This window comes from Paralichthys olivaceus, chromosome 7 (genome assembly GCF_024713975.1).
Source record: "Paralichthys olivaceus isolate ysfri-2021 chromosome 7, ASM2471397v2, whole genome shotgun sequence".
Classification (NCBI taxonomy): Eukaryota; Metazoa; Chordata; class Actinopteri; order Pleuronectiformes; family Paralichthyidae; genus Paralichthys; species Paralichthys olivaceus.
Genome location: NC_091099.1, coordinates 15,460,678 through 15,485,248, shown reverse-complemented (window position 1 = coordinate 15,485,248; position 24,571 = coordinate 15,460,678). Strand labels below are relative to the sequence as shown.

The window sequence follows — 24,571 nt, the reverse complement described above, 5'->3', positions numbered from 1 at the left end:
ATTCATGGCAGCACCAGCCGGGTTGGCACAAACAAAGTATGAGACTGAACAGAGTTGCAACCTTTTAATTGATAAACACTTGCATGACAATGACAATTGTTTTGTAAGAAGTGTAATGATTGGTAGAACTATATGGGAGTAATCTTTACATCCCACATCTGTTAAAGTGATGATTTTTTACTACACAAATGGGAAGCTTCGCCTCCTGCGTGCAGATTTTCCAGGAGGACTAGTGCAGTCAGTGTGGCCACAGCCACAATGCTCCACATATGTGTATGTGTAGGGAACCACGTCTCCATTGAGGCACTTCAAGTCCACAGTGCGTCTGCTGGCACGAGTCTCCTTACAGCAGGAGCAGGACTGCTGCAGAGCAGCTGCCACCTGGGAGTACCTGAGGAAACAAGAGGCAGGATGATAAGTAAGTGAATTAAACATCTGCAAAAACTGCACCTATGCATTTTTAACTTTACAAATGTATGTGCGTTTGTGACTGTCCACAAGACTGATGACCTTTCCACAACCTCAGACTTACTTGGTGAAAGTATTGCAGGATCCTTCACAGTACGGCATATCTATCTTCTCAGAAGACTGACAGCCGTTGTGCAAAACCTGGATTTTCATGGATACTAACTTGCAGGCTTTCTCCCTCTCCTCACCTTTTCAGAAAATACACAAAACAATTAGCCTGTTCTCATACAAAGTCTTTATACCTAAAAGTGAGGAAACTGTCCAACTTACAAATTTTACAACAGCCATTGGCTGCAGTCTGAATTGTATCCTAAGGAGGAAAATAAACAGCATTATCATTTGCTTTAGTTTACGCCTTCGCAGACACAGTCGATCCAGATTCACCAGATGACAGTGATACTTACAGGTTGGCAGTTGCTCTGTTGGAAAGGCGGGCACACGATATGTGCACTGGTCGTTGATAAAGTGTCACCGGTCTTAATACAGTTGTAATGCTCACACCTGTCCTCAGGTGGTGACCAGGTTTCTCCTGGCTGGAGAGCGCACACACACACACACAAACACACACACACACACACACACACACACACACACACACACACACACACACACACACACACACACACACACACACACACACTCTCTCTGAGACACTGAGGTACTTCAAGGTATTATACTTCCAACACTCATGAATCACAGTCCATCACTTACCATCAACAGGTGCCTGGTATCGTTCAGACTGAGGATACAATGTGTCTGTACACACTTTCCACAACATTTTGCTGGATCCGTTTTCACATATTCATATCCCTGAGAGAAAGAGGAGAGTTACGTCCCCAAATTCGAAGTGTACACTAGTTCTGAGGAAACACTATGAACAGAACAAGCAGCATTTTCATGTGGACAATAATCAGTTATATTTCTCTTACCGCGTCACAGTTTTCTTGACATTGCTGAATCTCACAGATTACTTTGAAAAGACCAGTACCAGGGTCCACGGTATTACTACAGGTACAGTCTTGACAAATCTGAACGGGAACTGTAGAACCAGGCTTGCAAACAAAAAGGAAATGTGTTTTTGGCCATCCAGAATTCAAAGTGCAGTGGAATTCATTTGACAAAAAAAGTGATATTTTAACACATGATTGGACAAATCATCCTCTTATTTCCATTTCTTGTTTACCTGGTACTCAGTCTCTTTGTGGACACAAACTCTTTTAGGCTCTAGAAAAGAATAAGACAACAAACATTACACAAAAATGTCTCTATGGTCATTTTTTATATAAATTCAAACTGAATTTATGAGCTCACCACATTTATGTTCTAAACAGCATTTCCCCTCAGGGACACTGACGACTGGCAAATATCCAACTGGACACTTCATGTAATTAACTGGGCAAGTGCTGCTTTGACATTCTGTGGAGATGTTAAATGATGATAGTAAATGATAAAGAGCCATCCAGAAGAATCCTTATTATTTTAGAACATGGAAGACAAATGTGCACTGATGCTGACTGTCTTACGGCAAACAAAGTTATAACAGCAGCTGTCGGACGGATTTGTTTGGTTGACAAGGACGAAACCTGGACCAGTACAGTTTGCTGCAGGTGGTTCTGGGCAAACTTTGGGTTTACAGGTCACGGTCTTAGTGGACTCCTCGCAGATGCAGTTTTGGCATTTGTACTCAAACTGCTCATTCAACTGAAAGAAAGAAAGAGCAGAGCAATTATTTGAATTGTGTCTTCCAAGGAAACAATACAGGTTTGGATTTTAGCTGAGCCTGAACAGAAGACTTGGCTCACCTCACGAGGAATACCCTCAGGATCAAGACATCCTGTTGGAAAATAAGCAATCCTGTAGGACTTCATGATTGAAACAACACATTCAGCTCATCAATAAGACTTTGAAGATAATCACTACACCTACCACACTTATCAACACACACGCCAGACTCTTTGTTGAAGAGTTTCATTCCATCTGGACAAAAGCAGCCCTCGGTAGTGAAGTTCATCATTACTTCATTAGGACTGTTATATTTGATCAAGACGACAGATAAGTTAAGTTTCATAATCTCTTCAGATCAATTAAACAGAGTTTAATACTTCTACTGTTGTTAATAACAAATATTGATCACCATATCCCGTTAGGCTCTCACTCTCTGGAATGTGCAGAGTGACCCATAAAAAGACTACAAACCTTTGTTGTTAAAACTTACTTGTCTTCACAGGTGGGCTGTTCTGCAGGACCACATGGCTTGTAAACTTTGTCTGATGGGCAGTCACTTGCTGTTGGTGAAGAAAATAAATCAATTGGTTCTTTAGTATATGCATATGTACGGCAACTAATAAAATACCTAACAGAGTAGTGTGTGTTGAACACAACAAATCCAATGTGATTCCCCAACACTATCAAATTATGACATACCACACAGTTCGGTGTGATTCCTCCAGTGAAGGCAAACCCCAGCCTGGGCACAGGCAGCAGCATAAGTCTGCAAACTTGTGCACTCCACTGCTGGGTTTGAAACATGACAGCTATCAAAAACACAACCTCGGTAGAAATTCTCAGGGGAAACAACTGGGTGGCACTCTGCAAAGATGCTGTGAAAGTAAAACCAACAAAAACACAAATCTCAAAACTCTTTTGAATATTGATGGAAATATGTCAAAGTTCAAGAATGTTTATGAACGACAGTGTATAACAGAATGCCTACCTGCTTGTAAGCAGGTTGCACATTGTGTCCGGATTGCATGGAGTTAAGGTTGGTGGAGGTGGCGGTACTTTGGTGGGCACCACAGATGGTACCTCACAGCTCGGTTGGTAAATGTCTTTTGCAAGCCAAAAGTCGGCCATCACTGCACAACTTTCAATCAGCTGGCCTCCAGGCAACCTGCAGTCATCGGCCTGGTTGTTGTTGCATGTTCCTGACAAGTGAGTAACAAACGTTAGAACAACAATCTGACCTCATACTAAAGATTTTCTAATATGAAAACTGGAGAGTGAGAAGCTCTTACCACAATGGCCCTGAGTGTTTTGGCCAAAGTATTGAAATGGAAGGGTAACGCTAAAGCCAGTTATTCCAAATGTTATGACCACTTTTAAACGAGGGATCTCCAAAACCATGTTGAGGCCAGAATTTAAAATCTTAACGCCATGTTGTGAATAAGGTAGTTTCAGACGTACTCCATCTTTCAGAGCCTAGAGTGAAAATAAATATATGAAATGATATGACAGAATACCAACACTAAAATTTCAGTGACAATTGAGAGATATTCAGAACATGACATAAAATGCCTTAATGCCATTTTTATTTACCTCCAACTGTGCTGCTCCCATAAGGTTATGATTTATAAGTGTGAAAGCTTGCAATTCATATGATATAATCAATGATCGCGGACAAGAAACATCTTCAGTTGGATCACAAAAGACATTGTCAATATAAATCTTCAGCTTGTGTTTTGGTAAAATCTCTTCCATCAAAATGTAAGTACAGTTTCCTTGGTAACTGTAGAACAATCCATCAAATGTGATGTAATGAGGATCTCCCCAGCCTTCACATACACCTAAAGACAAACGAGAAAAAGTTCAAAATCGAAAACTCATTTACCGGAGTAAAGAAACATGTTATACATCCTTAAACCGCTGAATGGCTTACAGTCACAAGCATATTGTTGGCAGCAGTGGTAGTCGTCATACACAAGAACTGGTTTCTTTCCGTTGGTACAAGTGATAGGCTCGATGGGTGGACATTCATATGGAACAATTACAATTGTATTGTTCTCAACGCATTTGGCCATGGTGCAGTTGCAGAAATAGAATGTCTCATTTTGCTATGGTAGAGAGAGAGAGAGAGAGAGAGAGAGAGAGAGTGAGAGAGAGAGAGAACCAAATAAAATCAGCGATATTTTGAGTTATTATGCTAAAAATGGAAGAAAGCCTCTTTTCTTTTACAGTGAAAATGTTCTTACATGTTATTAAATGTACTTAAAATATACAAAACCATTTTGATAACATTATTCACTGTATATATTAAGTTAAAATAAGAAAGTTCTTACTGCTACATCCCATTCAGGACAGGTAGGTACAGGAGGTTTTGTTGTAGGTGTAGGTGTAGGCACAGGCGTGGTGCACATTTCTGTATTGTTGTGAATCTCGCAAATGTCAGAACATATCATTGTGAGACATACACCTGATCCAAGGTGCTCCCTGTCAAATATGACCTCCCCTAATGGTGAAAATAAAAATGAATAACAGTTCAACAGTGAAACATTTTAAAATACATAACATAATTACATAATATTTTAAGGATTTTATGTAGTTGTGAAAAGTAAATGTCTTTACTGACCTGGCTTGTATTGCTTTCCATTAACTATGCAGAAGCATTGTGTGGTCACGCTTACTGTGGTACTTCTTGTCTGTGTACTTTCTGATGTTAGAGTTGTACTTTCACCGACAACATGGTCAGTTGATGGTGTTGTTTTCGGAGGACCAGTGACCACTGAGTCATTAGTTGTCGAAGTTGTGGTAATTGGGCCCACAGTTGTAGTAGGAGGTTTGGTTGTTGGGGTTGTAGTTGGCCCTGGGGTTGTTGTAGGTGGTTCGGTTGTTGGGGTCGTAGACTTTGTGGTTGTAGTTGGCCCTGGGGTTGTTGTAGGTGGTTCGGTTGTTGGGGTCGTAGACTCTTTGGTTGTAGTTGGCCCTTGAGTAGGTGGTTTGGTTGTTGGGGTCATAGACTTTGTGGTTGTAGTTGGCCCTGGAGTTGTCGTAGGTGGTTCGGTTGTTGGGGCCTTGGACTTTGTGGTTGTAGTTGGCCCTGGGGTTGTTGTAGGTGGTTCGGTTGTTGGGGTCGTAGACTCTTTGGTTGTAGTTGGCCCTTGAGTAGGTGGTTTGGTTGTTGGGGTCGTAGACTTTGTGGTAGTAGTTGGCCCTGGAGTTGTCGTAGGTGGTTCGGTTGATGGGGACGTAGACTTTGTAGTTGGCCCTGGAGTTGTCGTAGGTGGTTCGGTTGATGGGGACGTAGACTTTGTAGTTGGCCCTGGAGTTGTCGTAGGTGGTTTGGTTGATGGGGTCGTGGACTTTGTGGTTGTAGTTGGCCCTGGAGTTGTCGTAGGTGGTTCGGTTGATGGGGACGTAGACTTTGTAGTTGGCCCTGGAGTTGTCGTAGGTGGTTCGGTTGATGGGGACGTAGACTTTGTAGTTGGCCCTGGAGTTGTCGTAGGTGGTTTGGTTGATGGGGTCGTGGACTTTGTGGTTGTAGTTGGCCCTGGAGTTGTCGTAGGTGGTTCGGTTGATGGGGACGTAGACTTTGTAGTTGGCCCTGGAGTTGTCGTAGGTGGTTCGGTTGATGGGGCCTTGGACTGTGTGGTAGTTGTTGGCCCTTGAGTTGTTGTAGGTGGTTCGGTTGTTGGGGTTGTGGACTTTGTGGTAGTAGTTGGCCCTGGAGTTGTGGTGGGTGGTTTGGTTGTTGGGGTCGTAGACTTTGTGGTAGTAGTTGGCCCTGGAGTTGTGGTGGGTGGTTTGGTTGTTGGGGTCGTAGACTTTGTGGTAGTAGTTGGCCCTGGAGTTGTCGTAGGTGGTTCGGTTGATGGGGACGTAGACTTTGTAGTTGGCCCTGGAGTTGTCGTAGGTGGTTCAGTTGATGGGGCCTTGGACTGTGTGGTAGTTGTTGGCCCTTGAGTTGTTGTAGGTGGTTCGGTTGTTGGGGTCGTGGACTTTGTGGTAGTAGTTGGCCCTGGAGTTGTGGTGGGTGGTTCGGTTGTTGGGGTCGTGGACTTTGTGGTAGTAGTTGGCCCTGGAGTTGTTGAAGGTGGTTCGGTTGATGGGGTCATAGACTTTGTGGTAGTTGTTGGCCCTGGAGTTGTTGTAGGTGGTTCGGTTGTTGTGGTCGTAGACTTTGTGGTTGTAGTTGGCCCTGGAGTTGTCGTAGGTGGTTCGGTTGATGGGGTCGTAGACTTTGTGGTTTTATTTGGCCCTGGAGTTGTCGTAGGTGGTTCGGTTGATGGGGTCGTAGACTTTGTGGTTGTAGTTGGCCCTGGAGTTGTCGTAGGTGGTTCGGTTGTTGGGGTCGTAGACTTTGTGGTAGCAGTTGGCCCTGGGGTTGTTGTAGGTGGTTTGGTTGTTGGGGTCGTGGACTTTATGGAAGTAGTTGGCCCTGAAGTTGTAGTAGGTGGTTCGGTTGTTGGGGATGTGGACTTTGTGGTAGTAGTTGGCCCTGGAGTTGTAGTAGGTGGTTCAGTTGTTGGGGATGTGGACTTTGTGGTAGTAGTTGGCCCTGGAGTTGTAGTAGGTGGTTCGGTTGTTGGGGATGTGGACTTTGTGGTTGTAGTTGGCCCTGGAGTTGTCGTAGGTGGTTTGGTTGTTGGGGTCGTAGACTTTGTGGTTGTAGTTGGCCCTGGAGTTGTCGTAGGTGGTTCGGTTATTGGGGTTGTAGACTTTGAGGTAGCAGTTGGCCCTGGAGTTGTTGTAGGTGGTTCGGTTTTTGGGGATGTGGACTTTGTGGTAGTAGTTGGCCCTGGAGTTGTAGTAGGTGGTTCGGTTGTTTGGGATGTGGACTTTGTGGTAGTAGTTGGCCCTGGAGTTGTTGTAGGTGGTTTGGTTGTTGGGGTCGTAGACTTTGTGGTAGTAGTTGGCCCTGGAGTTGTTGTAGGTGGTTTTGTTGTTGGGGTCGTGGACTTTGTGGTAGTAGTTGGCCCTCGAGTTGTTGTGGGTGGTTTGGTTGTTGGGGTCGTAGACTTTGTGGTTGTAGTAGGCCCTGGAGTTGTCGTAGGTGGTTCAGTTGATGGGGTCGTAGACTTTGTGGTAGTAGTTGGCCCTGGAGTTGTCGTAGGTGGTTTGGTTGTTGGGGATGTAGACTTTGTGGTAGTAGTTGGCCCTGGAGTTGTCGTAGGTGGTTTGGTTGTTGGGGATGTAGACTTTGTGGTTGTAGTTGTAGTGGGAGGTTCTGTTGTAGATATTGTTGTTGTCTCTTTTGTACTTGAAAGTGTAGTTGATGGAGTTGTTGGTTCACATATTATTACTTCACAACATACTCTGATCTCATAGTCGAAACACTTTCTTGGAGGTCTCAACTGCTCCTCTTGTTTGCATATTAAACCAATTCCCACATCACAAGTGACAACTTGGCCCGTTTGATTCCGATAGTCATCGAAGTCAATGTCAGGATAAAGTTTTGCTCTACAGTCAATTTCTTCAGGTCTTTTGCAAATTTCTTTTCCACTATTCGTGATATTCTCATATGTTTCCCAGTCACTTTTGTCTGTTATTGGGTCATGCACATTGTACCATTCTGACCACTCACACTTTATTATACATGGGGTACTGCCAGATGTGGTTGGCCCTGGGGTTGTTGTAGGTGGTCCGGTTGTTGGGGTCGTAGACTTTGTGGTTGTAGTTGGCCCTGGAGTTGTCGTAGGTGGTTCGGTTGATGGGGTCGTAGTCTTTGTGGTTGTAGTTGGCCCTGGAGTTGTTGTAGGTGGTTCGGTTGATGGGGTCGTAGACTTTGTGGTAGTAGTTGGCCCTGGAGTTGTCGTAGGTGGTTCGGTTATTGGGGTCGTAGACTTTGTGGTAGCAGTTGGCCCTGGAGTTGTTGTAGGTGGTTCTGTTATTGGGGTCGTAGACTTTGTGGTAGCAGTTGGCCCTGGAGTTGTTGTAGGTGGTTCGATTGTTGGGGATGTGGACTTTGTGGTAGTAGTTGGCCCTGGAGTTGTTGTAGGTGGTTCGGTTGTTTGGGATGTGGACTTTGTGGTAGTAGTTGGCCCTGGAGTTGTTGTAGGTGGTTTGGTTGTTGGGGTTGTAGACTTTGTGGTAGTAGTTGGCCCTGGAGTTGTTGTGGGTGGTTCGGTTGATGGGGTCGTAGACTTTGTGGTAGTAGTTGGCCCTGGAGTTGTCGTAGGTGGCTCGGTTGTTGGGGTCGTAGACTTTGTGGTTGTAGTTGGCCCTGGAGTTGTCGTAGGTGGCTCGGTTGTTGGGGTCGTAGACTTTGTGGTTGTAGTTGGCCCTGGAGTTGTCGTAGGTGGTTTTGTTGTTGGGGTCGTGGACTTTGTGGTAGTAGTTGGCCCTCGAGTTGTTGTGGGTGGTTCGGTTGTTGGGGTCGTAGACTTTGTGGTTGTAGTAGGCCCTGGAGTTGTCGTAGGTGGTTCAGTTGATGGGGTCGTAGACTTTGTGGTTTTATTTGGCCCTGGAGTTGTCGTAGGTGGTTTGGTTGATGGGGACGTAGACTTTGTGGTAGTAGTTGGCCCTGGAGTTGTCGTAGGTGGTTTGGTTGTTGGGGATGTAGACTTTGTGGTTGTAGTTGTAGTGGGAGGTTCTGTTGTAGATATTGTTGTTGTCTCTTTTGTACTTGAAAGTGTAGTTGATGGAGTTGTTGGTTCACATATTATTACTTCACAACATACTCTGATCTCATAGTCGAAACACTTTCTTGGAGGTCTCAACTGCTCCTCTTGTTTGCATATTAAACCAATTCCCACATCACAAGTGACAACTTGGCCCGTTTGATTCCGATAGTCATCGAAGTCCATGTCAGGATAATGTTTTGCTCTACAGTCAATTTCTTCAGGTCTTTTGCAAATTTCTTTTCCACTATTCGTGATATTCTCATATGTTTCCCAGTCACTTTTGTCTGTTATTGGGTCATGCACATTGTACCATTCTGACCACTCACACTTTATTATACATGGGGTACTGCCAGATGTGGTTGGCCCTGGGGTTGTTGTAGGTGGTCCGGTTGTTGGGGTCGTAGACTTTGTGGTTGTAGTTGGCCCTGGAGTTGTCGTAGGTGGTTCGGTTGATGGGGTCGTAGTCTTTGTGGTTGTAGTTGGCCCTGGAGTTGTCGTAGGTGGTTCGGTTGATGGGGTCGTAGACTTTGTGGTAGTAGTTGGCCCTGGAGTTGTAGTAGGTGGTTCGGTTGTTGGGGATGTGGACTTTGTGGTAGTAGTTGGCCCTGGAGTTGTTGTAGGTGGTTCGGTTGATGGGGTCGTAGATTTTGTAGTAGTTGTTGGCCCTGGAGTTGTCGTAGGTGGTTTGGTTGTTGGGGTTGTAGACTTTGTGATAGTATTTGGCCCTGGAGTTGTTGTAGGTGGTTCGGTTGATGGGGTCGTAGACTTTGTGGTAGTAGTTGGCCCTTGAGTAGGTGGTTTGGTTGTTGGGGTCGTAGACTTTGTGGTAGTAGTTGGCCCTGGAGTTGTCGTAGGTGGTTCGGTTGTTGGGGTCGTAGACTTTGTGGTTGTAGTTGGCCCTGGAGTTGTCGTAGGTGGTTCGGTTGATGGGCTCGTAGACTTTGTGGTAGTAGTTGGCTCTTGAGTAGGTGGTTTGGTTGTTGGGGTCGTAGACTTTGTGGTAGTAGTTGGCCCTGGAGTTGTAGTAGGTGGTTCTGTTGTTGGGGATGTGGACTTTGTGGTAGTAGTTGGCCCTGGAGTTGTTGTCGGTGGTTTGGTTGTTGGGGATGTAGACTTTGTGGTTGTAGTTGTAGTAGGAGGTTCTGTCGTAGATATTGTTGTTGTCTCTTTTGTACTTGAAAGTGTAGTTGATGGAGTTGTTGGTTCACATATTATTACTTCACAACATACTCTGATCTCATAGTCGAAACACTTTCTTGGAGGTCTCAACTGCTCCTCTTGTTTGCATATTAAACCAATTCCCACATCACAAGTGACAACTTGGCCCGTTTGATTCCGATAGTCATCGAAGTCAATGTCAGGATAAAGTTTTGCTCTACAGTCAATTTCTTCAGGTCTTTTGCAAATTTCTTTTCCACTATTTGTGATATTCTCATATGTTTCCCAGTCACTTTTGTCTGTTATTGGGTCATGCACATTGTACCATTCTGACCACTCACACTTTGTTATACATGGGGTACTGCCAGATGTGGTTGTGGTTGGCCCTGGGGTTGTAGTAGGTGGTTCGGTTGTTGGGGTCGTAGACTTTGTGGTTGTAGTTGGCCCTGGAGTTGTTGTAGGTGGTTCGGTTGTTGGGGTTGTTGTTGTTGTAGGAGGTTTGGTTGTTGGGGTCATGGACTTTGTGGTAGTAGTTGGCCCTGGAGTTGTTGTAGGTGAAGTGGTGAAAATTGTTGTTGATGAAGTTGACGGTGGGACAGTTGAAGTGACGCAGGTTTCATTTCCAAATATCACTGTTGCATTGATGCAAATTGCATAGTAGCACATTCCCACATTATCAGTCACATTGTAAATAACATCATTTTCTTCATATCTGGTCCCATTGTAAAAGCAACCTTCACATTCCTGCACACAAATCTGGTTGTGCTCATCATATATGGGCTTATCTTCTGGGCATACAGGGTAACAGCCTGTAAAAATCACAAAATAAAATATCATAATATTATAAATGGAAAATCTTTGTATTTAAGTTGCTCTTATAATGAAGACTGAAGCCATGAATTGAAGCTGTATTGTTATTTTGTCACATTAAGTAAGCCATGTTAATCAGAGGTATGTTCACTGTGAGAAAACAGCTTACCTTCCAGATTTGGTATAGGGTTACTACAAATTCCTTGTGGATTCAGACAGGTCTTGTAACAAGGCGTGTGACAAGGGTTGTAATGCCACTTGCAGTCATCTGGGTTGTTGTAATAATCACAAAAGACAGCTAGGAAGAAAAGATGCAAGCTACATCATGTATTTGGAGTAAAGGATGTGTTACTACATTAAGTATCATGAGGTTAACAAGAACTCAAACCTGAACCTGTTTAGTTTTAACTAAATGACAAATCTCTAAATGTCTAAAAGCCGGGGCTTAAGAACTTTGGAATTAAAAAGAGATCAATGGGCCAGTAAAGGCTGAAAACATCAGTTTAATAACTTAAGGGTAAAATTGTTGTTTACTTACGACAGATGTCTGGAGTTCTCCATGCAACACAGACATCAGCCTCATTACAAGCTTGAGCATAAGCTGCGACTGCTGTGCAGAAACACTCACAATCTCCTCCAGTGTCACAGGCACACGAGTCTTTCACGCAGTTTTCATAAAATGGAAGGGGGTCTACCTGCTCAGTAATTGAAAATTGATGCATTTAATATTTCCAACGACAGAACTTTATGTGATGATGAATTCGAAACAACTCTTATCACCTTATTGTGGCAGCCTTTGAATGTTGGCCCGGTTATAATGCTACACATCGCTTTTGCCCAGTGATGTCGATTGGGCGTCGCTGTGCAAGCGTCAACATTTGCTTCCGCATCAGGGCAGCTGCTGGACACTTTCCAGCTGTTTGCAAATTCTGTGGGACTGCTGACCTCCAGCTGACCCTGGGTCGTGAAGTCGTTCTGGACATCACCGTCAAAATTTCCGCACAGGCCACATACGTTTCCCTGCACAAACAACAGGAGTCAGTGATTTCTTTTACATGGCGACGATATTACAAATGAATGTTCTTCATATCGAGCATTAACAAGGAGCAAACCTTTTCTGGGCTTAAATATATTTTTATAGTATAATACTTTATTGCATCATGAGATTATTATGCCTAAACTACCTTTAGAGCATTTGTAGTGTATAGCAATATCATTATTTTCCCATAGTGGTGTTGATCTACAAACTTAGCTTCACTACAGATGAAGAAAAAGTGTACACTATATGAAAACTCCAGCTCTTATCTGTTACCATGAGAGATTTCAGTCATCATCACGACAACAACTACTGGGACTCACGCTGTGCTGTGTTTCCAGGAGGATGCGAACAGTTGTTTTGCGATCCCACATCACTGCCACACCAATGGCAGATTCAACCACCAGGTACAAGCCGACCTTTCTTATTTTGAACGGAATATAAGGGCCATTGCCCAGGTCCAGCGTTTCATTTTTACCCTTTGATAGTTTGACTTCCATTCGCTGTAGGGTTAAAGAGATTTATGTTGCTTTCACTGTCACACAAAAAACTGCTATTTGATTTGACAAATGTTTTAAATATGAAATGTCAAGGCCAGAAAACATGGTGCTGTTTTGGGATCTTACCCCAAGTTGGATCCTGACAGTTTTGGTGCAGGTGGTGCCTGTAGATCCACATGGTACATTTTCTGTGGTAACTCTAAAGTTGTCTGCTGCTGTTTTATTCCCGCATTTACTCTTAAAAAAGAAAGATGCATGACATATTTTTTGCTTCATACAGAGACACCATTGAACAAATCACACTGTCAGTTTATACTTTTCTAGAATACATTTAAATTGTTAAAGAACCACGGAAAGGTAAATAGGATAAAAGTAAATTTGATCCCCAGGAGAGTGTACTGTGCTGTATACTGTAGTTATCTGCAGTTTTCATTGATATTCCTTATTGTGACATGCAGATATCTTAAAATCAATGGTGGTAAACATATTATAAATCTTTTTAAGCATCATATATTGACTTTTAAAACTGATGTTAAAGTTTATCAATGACATGAAAATTGTATCAAAGCCATATCAATGAATTTCTGGGACAAGAGCCTACATTATAGAATAAGTTAAGCATCTTGGCTGTGTCCAAAATCACTTGCTATTTATATTTATAGTTCATTACATGTACTTTTGATCTGGATATCTCTAGTATGATGTAGAAATTTACAAGTGAATGACAAAAAAAATGTGTGAGGTCTTAACAGTCTCTTCTGAGTAGAGTTTTGCCATCAGGGTCTCGAATGAATCGCCTAAGGTTGTCTGAGACGCTGTTTTCTTTAACTCTCAGCAAAAAAAATTTCAGATGGCATATTCCTGAATTTACTTAGAATGTTCTTTTATCTCTATCATTATTATTTATTTACCTTCTGCTGTGTATTAACCAATAGTTTTCTATTGTGCAGTACTTTGAATGTCAACCATTTGTTTTCTTGTTGTGCAACACTTTGTACTTTGTGTCGAAAAGTGCTCTATAAATATAGTTATATCATTATTAGTAGTAATTTTGTATTAAAGTACTGAGATCTCGCTGGAAAGAAAGAAGTGAATGAGTGAATAAGGCAGGGATTTCCATCACATTATGTCATTCTGATGATGTTCACATTCTTTATTTACCGTGACAGCAATGTAGGCACAATGTCCTTGAAAGGCAAATGTCCGCTGATCAAATGTAGAGTGGTGACCACTCCCATAGATAATACAAGTTCCTGGACATTTTTTGTCTGTGCACTCCCACTTTCCGCTCTTGCAGGTACTAGATGTATAAGAGATAGTTAAATACAAAACAGGGCAATCAAGTGAATTAAAAAGACAAATAACACAAAATGTGTTAATATGTCTAGTAAAAACAAGGTCATACCACATGTTACACTTGTTAGGGATTTGTGCTCCTGGGGCATACAGATGCCCGTCATGCTGACATGGACATTCGTTTTCTCTCACACAGGAACCTTTGCCATCGTCAATGAGGCCACTGGGACACCGGCAACCAGATTCACAGTCTGTGAAGTCCTGGGAAGGAAGAAACATCACGACTGTCAGGAAACGACCATAGACACTAGCGCTGTGTTACATATCCAAAGTAAAGTACTTTAAATGAATGTTACATCTTTTATTTGAGACTGAGAGGTCAGATTCAATACAGCAGAAAAACCACTCACACAATCATTGTTGTCCAGATTCAAACAGGTTCGAGCACACTGGACTCCGATCTCTCCTGTGCCCGGTGTGGAGCAGTTGAAAAACTCTTTTGGAAAAGGGCATGCTGTGACAGAGGGAGAACCGATTCAGTCTACACATTAAACACATTATTACACAAATGTGTGTTGAGGAGGAAAAAAAAAAAGACATACATGATAAGCGGGTTCTCCAAGAACGACAATGAAGCATCCCGTTGGTGCAAACACTAGAAAAGACACCAGAGATAAAAGATGGAATGCATGGGTATTTAAAAACTATTCAGTCAGGACAAACATTATAAACAATAAATAACACCTAAGATAATAAAGGCAAATGTCAACAAAATGAAAATAATTTTTTCACCAGTGTTCGTCCTTGATGCTGATGGACTTCCCTGACTTGATGTAGGCTTCGTCATAGTAACAGGGACACTTTGCCATGGGGACGCAGACGCCTTTTTCATTCAGGTAGAGACCCTCAGAACAGGAGCAGCCATCCACGGGCAGGAAGTCAGAGGAGCAGCTTGGCTGATTTGAGCCCAGCGATCTGCAGGTCAACTGGCATCTCTGATGTTTGTAAGAGAAGGTCTGAGACGCCGCACAGCTCCTTGTGTATTTGTCTGTTTTGTGCACAACATGAGGATGGTTACTGGGAAAGGGATATTGTGAATTCAGAATGCATCACCTCAGCATTAAGAAAGAGATCCTTACCACACACGTTCTCTCTCCAGTCTGTTAAGAACACTCCCTTTGCTGCACAAGCCCGCGCGTAAGAGGAGAAGACACCACACAAGCAGGCCTCACTCTTCTCACAGTTACAGCTTGCATAAGTGCATCGCTGCACAAGAGAAATATTTTTTAAAAGGACTACAGTCACATCAAAGTGTAATATCATTTAATTAAAGCTGATAGAAAGATTTGTCCTGTACCTTGTAGTACATCTCAGGATCCACCGCTGAGCGACACTGTGCAAAGGTGCTGTTTGGTTTCAGCAGCAAGGCACACCAGTGTTTGGCGTACAGCTCTGAGAATGAAGAAACAGCAACCTTTTAACTTTTATTTTCTACAACTGTGTAAAATTCTCTTGTTGCCTGAAATATAACTTATACGCAGACAAAAAAACATTTGATGGAGGCTGCAAATCAATCTAAAAAAACACATGTGACAAAGAATACTGTTTACCATTCTCTACACTGAGGGAACAGGGGTCGTCAAGTCTTTCCGTTCTGTCTTGACACATGAGGTTGGCCTTCCAGGAGTTACTGAAAGTGACGGCTGTTCCTTCCACGATCCCCTGAGGTGTCTTCATATCGTCAGACAGGACCATGTTGTAGTTCCCACATAAACCTGAAGACACAAAATATTTTAGAAGTCAAAACAGAATGATTAGAACCATTAATGGAGCAATGCCTGTGAGCTACTACAAGCAGCCAACTCAGACATGAAGTCGGAGCCTAGACGCCAAACAATAAATAATTTGAAATGTGAAATATCATCATCATATTATTATGTTGAATAATATGAACAGATTTAATTATTGTATGCTACAAATAAACCACATTTAGACTCCTACAAGAGTGTTTTTTATCACATGTGTAAGACTGAGCTTTCACAGACTGATTCTACTTTAGCTTTGGGCATTTTTTCAGTTAAGTCTGTCAGTTAAATTCATTCACTTTGCAACTTTAAAGGATAAATTAGGTTCCAAATACCTAATAATTTAACATTACTGCTGTCATCCTCTCAACTCATCAGATGATAGTGTGTAATAACTAATGATCCATTGTAAATGTATTGTATTCTCATATGTTTTGATGATGAAAATGTGCCATGTAAAGAGGAATGTTAAACTTACCTCGTGTATTTCCTCTGTAGCTTGGATCCAGACTGACATAGACTTGCATGATGGGCACATGCTGGATCTGAATCTGCAACCCAAAACTGGTCTGGAGCAAAATGTGAAAGGAAGAAGCATGGAAGATGTTGATGTCACCTATGAATAAAGGAACAGAAGATGATTAATGTGTTAAATTACATCATAAATAAAATTAGACAGTAAAATGTTGTATTCAGAGTTTATTATGGTGTGACCCACCTAGAGCCTGGTATGGTAAACTGATGGTCTGTGTGTTCTGCTTCACTTTTCCATCTGAAGTGAACGTTAATACCTGAATGAGAACAGATTGAATCAGCTGAGTGTTGCAGATATCAGTGTGAACTAATGAATGACTATAGTCTTCTGAGCCCACAGAGTTAAACTCACATTGTTTCTGTCATTGTTCAGCAGGATTTTCAGGGTTTTAAGACAAGTATCAAACTCTTTGTTTACACAAGGCACCAGCTGGACCAGGATGGTAAACTTTGGACTTGTGTCGTTCTACAACATAAAGCGAAACAACATATTCTTGTTATTAGTTATTACTTTACAGCAGGTGATTTAGTTTTTTGTGCCATTTAGTTGTTCAGAGCAGTAACTCGGTCACCTTGCTGTCCACCTTGGCTAAGACGTAATAACAATCTCCATGGAAGGTGAAGGTTTTCCCATCGAAGGTGGTGACATGTGAACCCTCCTCGACTGCACATGTAACAGGTGTTTGGAGGCTCTTACAGGCCCATCTACCCTCCAAACATGTACTGAAATAACACAAATGATTCAAAACCAACGAAAAACACGGCCCAAAATAACTCATTATGTTTACACCATGAAATAGAACATACCACTCAGATCGGTCCTGTCGGTAAACCTGGCTGGAGTTATAGACCTTGTCATGTTTGCACTGACATGCAGATTGAATGACACACCCTCTCTTGGAAATATCATCAAACACAGTTCCTGAAGCAGACGGTTTTATCAAATGATAAGTATAAGCGAAACTGTGGAACTGTTAATAATATGTGGCAAGACACATGTGAAGAGCACTGACCAGGAGGACAGAAGCAGCCGTCCATTTTGTGGTCCTCACACAGTGAACTTGTGTCCTGATGTGAGCAAGTGTCCATACAAGGTGAACCGCTCTCCTCATAAACCATGTTGAAGGGGCACTGCTTTGCTGTGAGGACGTGGTACAATTGAAATGAACAGAGGTAGGAAGTGACTCGCTTGTATTCATCTCTAAAGTGTAACAAAAGTAGCTTTTTATGCATTATTTGACTGGCACTCATTAAGTTTTATTTAAATTAATCACACGTTACATAAGTGTATATCATAGACTATATATAAAAATGGACAATAATACAGCTCCCCAAAAAGTGAGGCCAGATAATCAGTTTCGCCCCCTGGTGGCTGGCTGCAGTATAAGTCATAAACCCCACCTCCCCCATGTTAGTCACAAATGACATCAAATCACATTAAAATATTTAGATTCAAGTGTTTGTGTTTTCTGATCTTTTTCACATGATAGATTATAACTAATCCTCTCACACTAGAGCAGCACCAACATGAATGATCTCAGCCATGTTTTCCAAGTTAGAGCCACTCAGAGGGCAAAGGTCATATTAGCAGACCCTCGACACCCTATTCATGCAGAATTTCAAGTTCTGCCATCAGGAGGGACAGACAAACGGATAGTTGAGATCTTTTGTCCCCTCAGCTGTTGTTCACTTAAACAAGCTGTCAGCCTTGCTGATATTAGACACACATGTTTTAACAAAAGGCTAAAAGACTCTTGCTTAAAAAAAAACTTATTTCAATGATGGCTGCATGTTCTGTATATGTATTAATGTATTTCATGTACTATTATGATGTGTATGGATTGTGTAACTACTGTTTGCAAACCAAGTTGCCCCTCAGGGACAATATAGATTACACCTTAAATAGAAAATATAATCATTTTCAGAGAGTTACACAGTACCTTCTTTCAAATAGCTATTTAAATGAGTTTGACAGCTGATTTCTGTACTTATACTCTCTCCAGACCAAACAGCAAAATATAAACACAGAAGAGAGAACAACAAACATTACCACAGAACTGAGGTGTCCTCCAGGTGGGAGGCTGCCCTCCTGCATGGGAACACTGTCGAGAGAACTCAGACAATGTGCTGCAGACACAGAAGTCCTTTGTTCTGTTGGTGCAGCCGCACATGTCCTGCACACAGGCCTGGATGTAAGGTTCAGGGTCAATCAGTTTGATGCAGGAGCTCCAGGACTCTGAACGCAACATCTGGTCACAGGTGGTTTGCTGAAAGGGAAGAGATGACAGAACCAGAGATACTCTGTTGAAAATGCTGCATATTAATATAACTACTGCTAAAATGCAGTGGATAATAAACTCACAAACGTCTTGCATGAATCCGGCACATTCTCAGCGTCCAGTGATTCATAATCCTCTTCAAACGGGTCCTCGCAATCTTCGTTTGGATTATGGACTCTCTGTTTGTTGCCAAACTCAATTGGGCTGATTTTGCGACCTGAATTTAATTATGTTACATTTTGTCAAATACAAGAAGGTTCGGCGGGCAACTGACGAAATGAGTACATACATGAAGTGAACAGCATGTATACCATTGTGAATGAACTCATCGTAGACTGAAACACCGTTGAAGTCTCCACAAAGTCCACAGGTTTGATTAGCATAGTCGCGATCCAGTTCCACCTGTAGCAAAACATTATGATAGGCTTTTTCACAAGGGAATGAAAGCAGCATCATCCTCACTATTATAATTTCTGTTATTTAAAGGTAAAATTGTTGCAGTGTTGCCTTAAACCATTTTAAATAACTTTGATACTCTATTAGACACACAAACAAAACAAATGCAGATTTGAATGACCTCATCAAGTGACATAAATGGTGTGATTTTGTATGATTTATATGATACGAGTGTGAATGAGAAGAAGAAACAAGAAGAAAACTAAAGGATGAGCTAATTTAACATAACTGTAACCTTATGAGGTCGGTTTGTTCTGTTATTAAAAGATAAGCATGTTCCTGTACACAATAGGCTTCCTTGAATTAAATAAAGGAGTTTAAAATGCACTCCTTGATGTCTTTTATGAATTATACAGGAGACCTGAAGTTGTACCTGTGTGGGTGTACTTATATCTGATGTATCACAGCATCAGAGCTCTAAAGATGCAACAATCAATTTTTTTTACCATGACTGCATCGTCACTGTTCCACATGACCGTGATGCCGACTTTGGACTGGAGTTTGATGTAAATAAAGTTTTTTTCCACTTGGACCCCTGCCTTGTAGTATGGCAGCTTGACACTGGGAAAAGAGAACGTGTTTTATTATTATGATGTACAGCTTCTTTCAGAGGCTTCATGGATTCTTTACTTACGGCTCATTGTTCACAGTGACCAGCGTCTTGCTGAGATGGAATGACAGGTCACTGATGGTGACCACCACGTAACTGATGGTGGGGTCTCCGTCATCCTCCCTCCTCTTTATGTGCACTGAGAACTCCTGGTAGGACTCGTGGCAGTCAGAGACCAGATTGTATTCACACATGGAAGGAAACTGGAACACGTCACCGTCAAATGTCTTGAAGTGCTCCCGGCCCCACGTGCTGCAGATGCTGCTGACATGGTTGAGAACTGAGGAAAAGTGCACAAAATAGTTGAAATTATTAAATGTTCTAGATGAGCTTATTCAAGTATAATAATCCATTCGCACAGCCCTGAAAACAGTCTTACCCTGTCTGGCCTGCACATCAACAAAAACAACAGCCAGCGTAAGGAAACACAGCCCCACACAGCTCCACCTCATGGTTGCGACTGTGGGTTTTCTGTCTCTGAAGCAGGTAACAGTCAGGCGACACTCAGCAGCCCTTTATATTCAGATTGCACAATTCTTTACTCCCACCCTCTTTCTTAGTTTTATTACCAATACATGACAAACATGTGCTGAATGGAAGTCCAACGCCTTTCACAAGTCCCATATAATCATTACTTTTTCCTTATCTCTCAATTAAACAAACATGTTTGCACTCCAAACATGTAACAGTATTTATTTAGAGATGAGCACCAATAAAAAAATGTATTTGTTCTGTAATAATACATTTGGGTGAAATCTGATAACTCAGTGTCATAACAAGAGCAACTGCTGTTAAAGTGATGATGTGACACATTTCAGATGTTTCAGCTTATTTAACGCTGATAACAATATCAATGCAAAACAGTATCAAAATACATAAAACTACAGCAATAGAACTTTTTTAGTGAGAATAAATAAATTAATCGAGGCAATAACTAATTCCTAGCTATATTTGAATTAATTAATTTTTTTTCATATATCATTTTATATAATGTGTTATTTCTAAAGGATGGTGAAATTTGATTTGAATGGCTGTTGACAGTATTTTCTAATTTATAAAGTGATGAAAAGAAATATAAAATATCCTATAAGTAAAAAACTTTGCTTATACCATGTCAAAAAATGTAACAAGAATTTTGAACCTGGCTTTATCCAATGTCCTATTCTGAAATTGTATACAAATTAGACCATATGTTAATTGCATACTTCAATAAAAAATGAATACTAAAATTCAACTGGGGAAGTTTCCTTGTAATAAGTATTTGTTAAAATCTTTACCGCATGTCCCTGTAGTGCCTTGTCAAATAAAGTTTGCATCAAAAGACGTTTCATAAGAAAGGAAATGCATTCATTGAGAAAATAAAAATGTTAAAGTTATTATTATCATAACACGATTTGATAGAGCCATAAATGGTGTTAATTCTTAATGACACAATCATTTATGTTGTTTGAGAATGTTTGTTTTTCGTGGTAACTATAGTTATTATAGTGTAAACTCGTAAAGTTTACATTGGCACTAGAAGGGAGGGAATGTTGGAATTTAACAAAATTGAATGAAGTTGCTCTTTGACATTATAACACTGCAAAAAAAGGAATGATATTAACTTAATTATTAATGAATTATCATTACTTCAAATATATATATATATATATATACATATGTACATATTCAAAATGAATGCAGACAATAATTAGTCCAGAATATACACAGTCATATACAGAGTGAGAACAACATAGAGGCCTAAATCTGTTATCGGTTAAAGCTCCAGTGTGTAAGATTTAGGTAAACGGGATCTACTGGCAGAAATTTATTGTAGAATAATCCTCATGATGTTTTCAATAGTTTGTTTCATCTAAATTGTACAAATTGCATTTTTTTTTTACCCCAGAAAAGGCCCTTTATATTTAAATACTTTATATTTGCACTGAGGGGGTCCTCTCTTTGGAGGCCGCCATGTTTTTTACATTAGTCCAGACTGAACAAACTAAACATCTTTTGAGTTTTTATGACAACTGAAGCTACCACTGGATCTTTTTCATGTTTGGAAGGGGAGGGTGAGGTGAGGGGTGTTCAACTGTAGCATGACACTCGATATCACTAAATTCTACACACTGTACCTTTAACAACATGTTAGAGAATGAAGTTGAGCATATTTGTTTTGTGTTTGTTAAATATGTATTTCGCTTTAATATTACCTAAATATGTTTTGAATGTGGTAAGACGCTGTTTGTGAGATCTACATGTCGACTGCAGGTTTATACCTTCAGTCTCACTTTAACATGCCGTCATTGTAGCAGACAAAGTCATGTTAATTAGTTTGTGTTGTGCCCATAAGAACCATGTGTTTAACCCCAATTTAACATGTGAAAACTATTCTAGAGGCAGAGAAAACTACAACTTCAGTCGTTTTACAGCTTAGGAAGTCAATAATTGCTCCAGCTGGTGAGTTGATCTTTTACTTCCCACATATTCCGACCGTCATCTTTTACTAAAACTATTTACTCATTTGTCTTATCTGTGGTGATATCCTGGATACACATACGAATGTATTTTTGCATGTTCTCGAATTCAGTGGCAGCTCCTCCAAGCGCAAACAAGGTGGTGGACCGCTCCCCGAGGAGGACAGCTGCATGATGAGGAAAGTCATTTGTTGACCAGCAGCATATGTCATCACTGGTACAGGAAGGAACGTGCTCTCGCCAAATGACCTTAGAAGTTGAACTATTCAAGATTCTGAAATGCATTCTTCTATAATACTGTTTAACATCCAACACATTTCCAATAAAAACTGACAGAAATGACATTTCAAACAAGAAATTTTGTCAGAAGACGTGAGACAGCTGTCTCAAATACCAGAAATCGAATACATCCATGTATCTATTTGTCTGATATATATAAGGTGTATGCAGCATTTCTAGCATTTACAAAACTGTGGGCTAACTTGACAGGTGAATTTAAAACTTAGGTTATAGGAAAGTTTTTCACGTTCTGTTACAGCAAATATCAGATGTCAAGAATATAAGATTATATTCTGATGTGATTCTATGACCACAAGGCCAGACCAGTCTTCAGGAGAGGAACATGTGTGATCAGGAAAGAGGTAACAAGACGATTTATCATGAAATTCAAACTTTAAATCCATAAATCTATTAAAATTTAGGACATGACTCAAGGAAGAAGCCATTTAATTTTTCTTGTTGATCCACATTAACATTGTTAGATTGGGTATTTTTAAGCATTGATTTATCAAAAAAGAATTAGTGGATATTCATGAAAAAATAGACATCTTTAGGGGAATGATATGAGTGTGTGTCTATATGTGGTTTCATAAGGGAACTTTTGGACCTTGGCGTAACATGCTCTTTGCTGAATGCCAGTCTAGGTTTCATTATGAATAAAAAAGTAGTAGTGGTAGTAGATACGTACATAGGAGCCAGCTGCTTTTTTATTGTGCCAAGGCTCAGCGAGCAAATGTGTCAGTGTTTGCGTTGTGTCCGCTGTTTGCATGCAAGTATATAAAGACCAGACTGTGTGTGCTGTTACAACACAACACCTTTTGACATTACTTTGACAATCTTTTTAGGAGCGTTTGGCTGAAGAAAAACCTTTCATTAGTTATGCAGCTAATGTTAAGTAGTTAAATTAAACTGCAGAGCAAGAGAAAACTATGGATCTGTTAATGTCAGCCATCACCTCAGTCAAACAAAAATTTGCTAATTTTGTGGTTGAGCTCTACTTTTCTGTGACTGTGGATTCAGGGGCTTTTGTGGTGATGGGTTTTTCTCTTGTTGCTGAAGTTCTGGGCTCTGCTGTGGACGTTCAGTGGATTTCTCCCCGGTTGTTGTGGCTGTAATTGTAACCTGAGGTCCTGTTGATGACGTTTTTGTAACAGTATTCGTAACTATTCCTATTCAGGAGGTTGTTGTGGTGGCTGTCCTGTGATTGTTGGTGTTTGTTTTTCTGTCATTTTCCTTTTATTCACGGAAAATGTTTAAACAAGTCTGGGATTTTAAAAAAAGAAGCTTTATTTTCACTTAATTTAATAAACGGTGAATTCAAGTATTTAAAGGAACAAAAGAAAGACATGATATTCACTCGTGGGTCCTGTGGGAAGTACAGTCTGCAGTCAGCCACACAGAGGCAGTGTTGTGTAAATAAATTCAAGGCCAAACCTCGTAGTCTCAAAGCCAAGCTAATATATATAATTGTCACAGCCCACTCTGGAAGAAAGAATGCTCTAAGACGATGGACACCCAGTTTGGGGGACACATAAAAAGGTCTACATACCTGGTCTGTCTCTGGTTTGGTTTCATCTGTGTTGGATCAACAGGAGATGCAGACTGGAAACCATTAGGCCTATGTAGTGGAGAAGAGAGGAATAGGTTTAATGTGAGAAATGACTCTGTATTTATCCCAAAGTTCACCTTGGTGTGTCAACCAGAACACAACTTCAGTCCAAATCCTCCACAGTATGATGTAAAGAGTCAAGTGATGGTTCAAATGCTGTTTAATTTAAACAAGTGAACGAGCTGTCTCATGTGCACTAATGCAGCTGCACCCAGGGAAAGACTGCATAAAGAGCGCATCCAAACAAAACACTATGAATTACCAGTGGACAGAGACACGCAGACTAAGACAGTGACAAAAATATTCTTATCAACTGTTATCATGCATATAACCTGTCAAACACACACCCTAAAAAAGTTCATCATTCTGGTCACATATCCAGCTGGTCTTGCTAAATCTCAAAACATAATATTAACCTCCTAAACATTACAAGGTAATCTTTCTAATTCAGTTTTAATGTAGTCTACTTAATGCAAAGACTGAATTTCTCACAACAAACAAAACACTCACCTTCAGGACAGGCTTCACTCAAAATGGAGGTAAGACACCATGTGGTTGAAAACCCCTGCTAAACTGCTTGGAAACCCCGTTCTGACATTCAAACTCAAATTGATTTGTTTAGCGAACTTATATTGAGGCCAACTTTACACAAGAATCAAATACTTTGAGATTTTATAAAGCAATAAATGTTTTTGTTCACTTTATTAAAAACTCCAATTTAGGTGAACAATTTTGAGTTTTCGTTTTTTAAGTGTATGTATACATGTTAACTTGTCTCATGTGCAGTGTGATGCATATCAATCGAATGAAGCCAAAGTATCATCTAAAATAATAGAGATGAACTCTGTCATCTTGCACAGATACGCACACTCTGTCCATCATGAGTCGATCTCAGCTGTCAGCTATGATATTATCTACATTTTTATAGCTTAAAAT

At 40.9% G+C, this 24,571-nt stretch overlaps 1 protein-coding gene across 2 annotated transcripts; it reads right to left on the bottom strand.

The window, feature by feature from the left end:
• Positions 1-49: 49 nt before the first annotated feature.
• On the bottom strand, positions 50-24,199 carry LOC109624079 (mucin-2-like). Of its 2 annotated transcripts, XM_069529258.1 has the most exons (45): positions 24,146-24,199; positions 23,576-23,644; positions 19,313-19,568; positions 19,125-19,239; positions 18,534-18,624; positions 18,306-18,439; positions 17,994-18,210; positions 16,957-17,082; positions 16,751-16,865; positions 16,516-16,666; positions 16,296-16,409; positions 16,128-16,200; positions 15,888-16,025; positions 15,215-15,379; positions 14,962-15,056; positions 14,744-14,870; positions 14,397-14,652; positions 14,207-14,259; positions 14,015-14,118; positions 13,714-13,865; positions 13,470-13,608; positions 12,435-12,545; positions 12,132-12,311; positions 11,553-11,792; positions 11,311-11,467; positions 10,942-11,070; positions 4,814-10,771; positions 4,524-4,693; positions 4,124-4,298; positions 3,784-4,031; positions 3,483-3,666; positions 3,182-3,392; positions 2,893-3,068; positions 2,684-2,753; positions 2,395-2,495; positions 2,271-2,302; positions 1,992-2,169; positions 1,780-1,884; positions 1,652-1,692; positions 1,398-1,520; positions 1,180-1,278; positions 873-1,001; positions 739-778; positions 533-656; positions 50-391 (listed from the first exon to the last, which is right to left on the bottom strand). In XM_069529258.1, exons 3-45 carry the CDS (start codon positions 19,480-19,482, stop codon positions 181-183), a joined length of 11,727 nt encoding a protein of 3,908 aa, XP_069385359.1. In that variant the 5' UTR covers positions 19,483-19,568; positions 23,576-23,644; positions 24,146-24,199; the 3' UTR covers positions 50-180. The 2 variants fall into 2 exon arrangements, with proteins under 2 accessions (XP_069385359.1, XP_069385358.1); XM_069529257.1 differs by lacking the exons at positions 23,576-23,644; positions 24,146-24,199 and adding an exon at positions 19,668-19,770.
• Between the last annotated feature and the right edge of the window lie 372 nt (positions 24,200-24,571).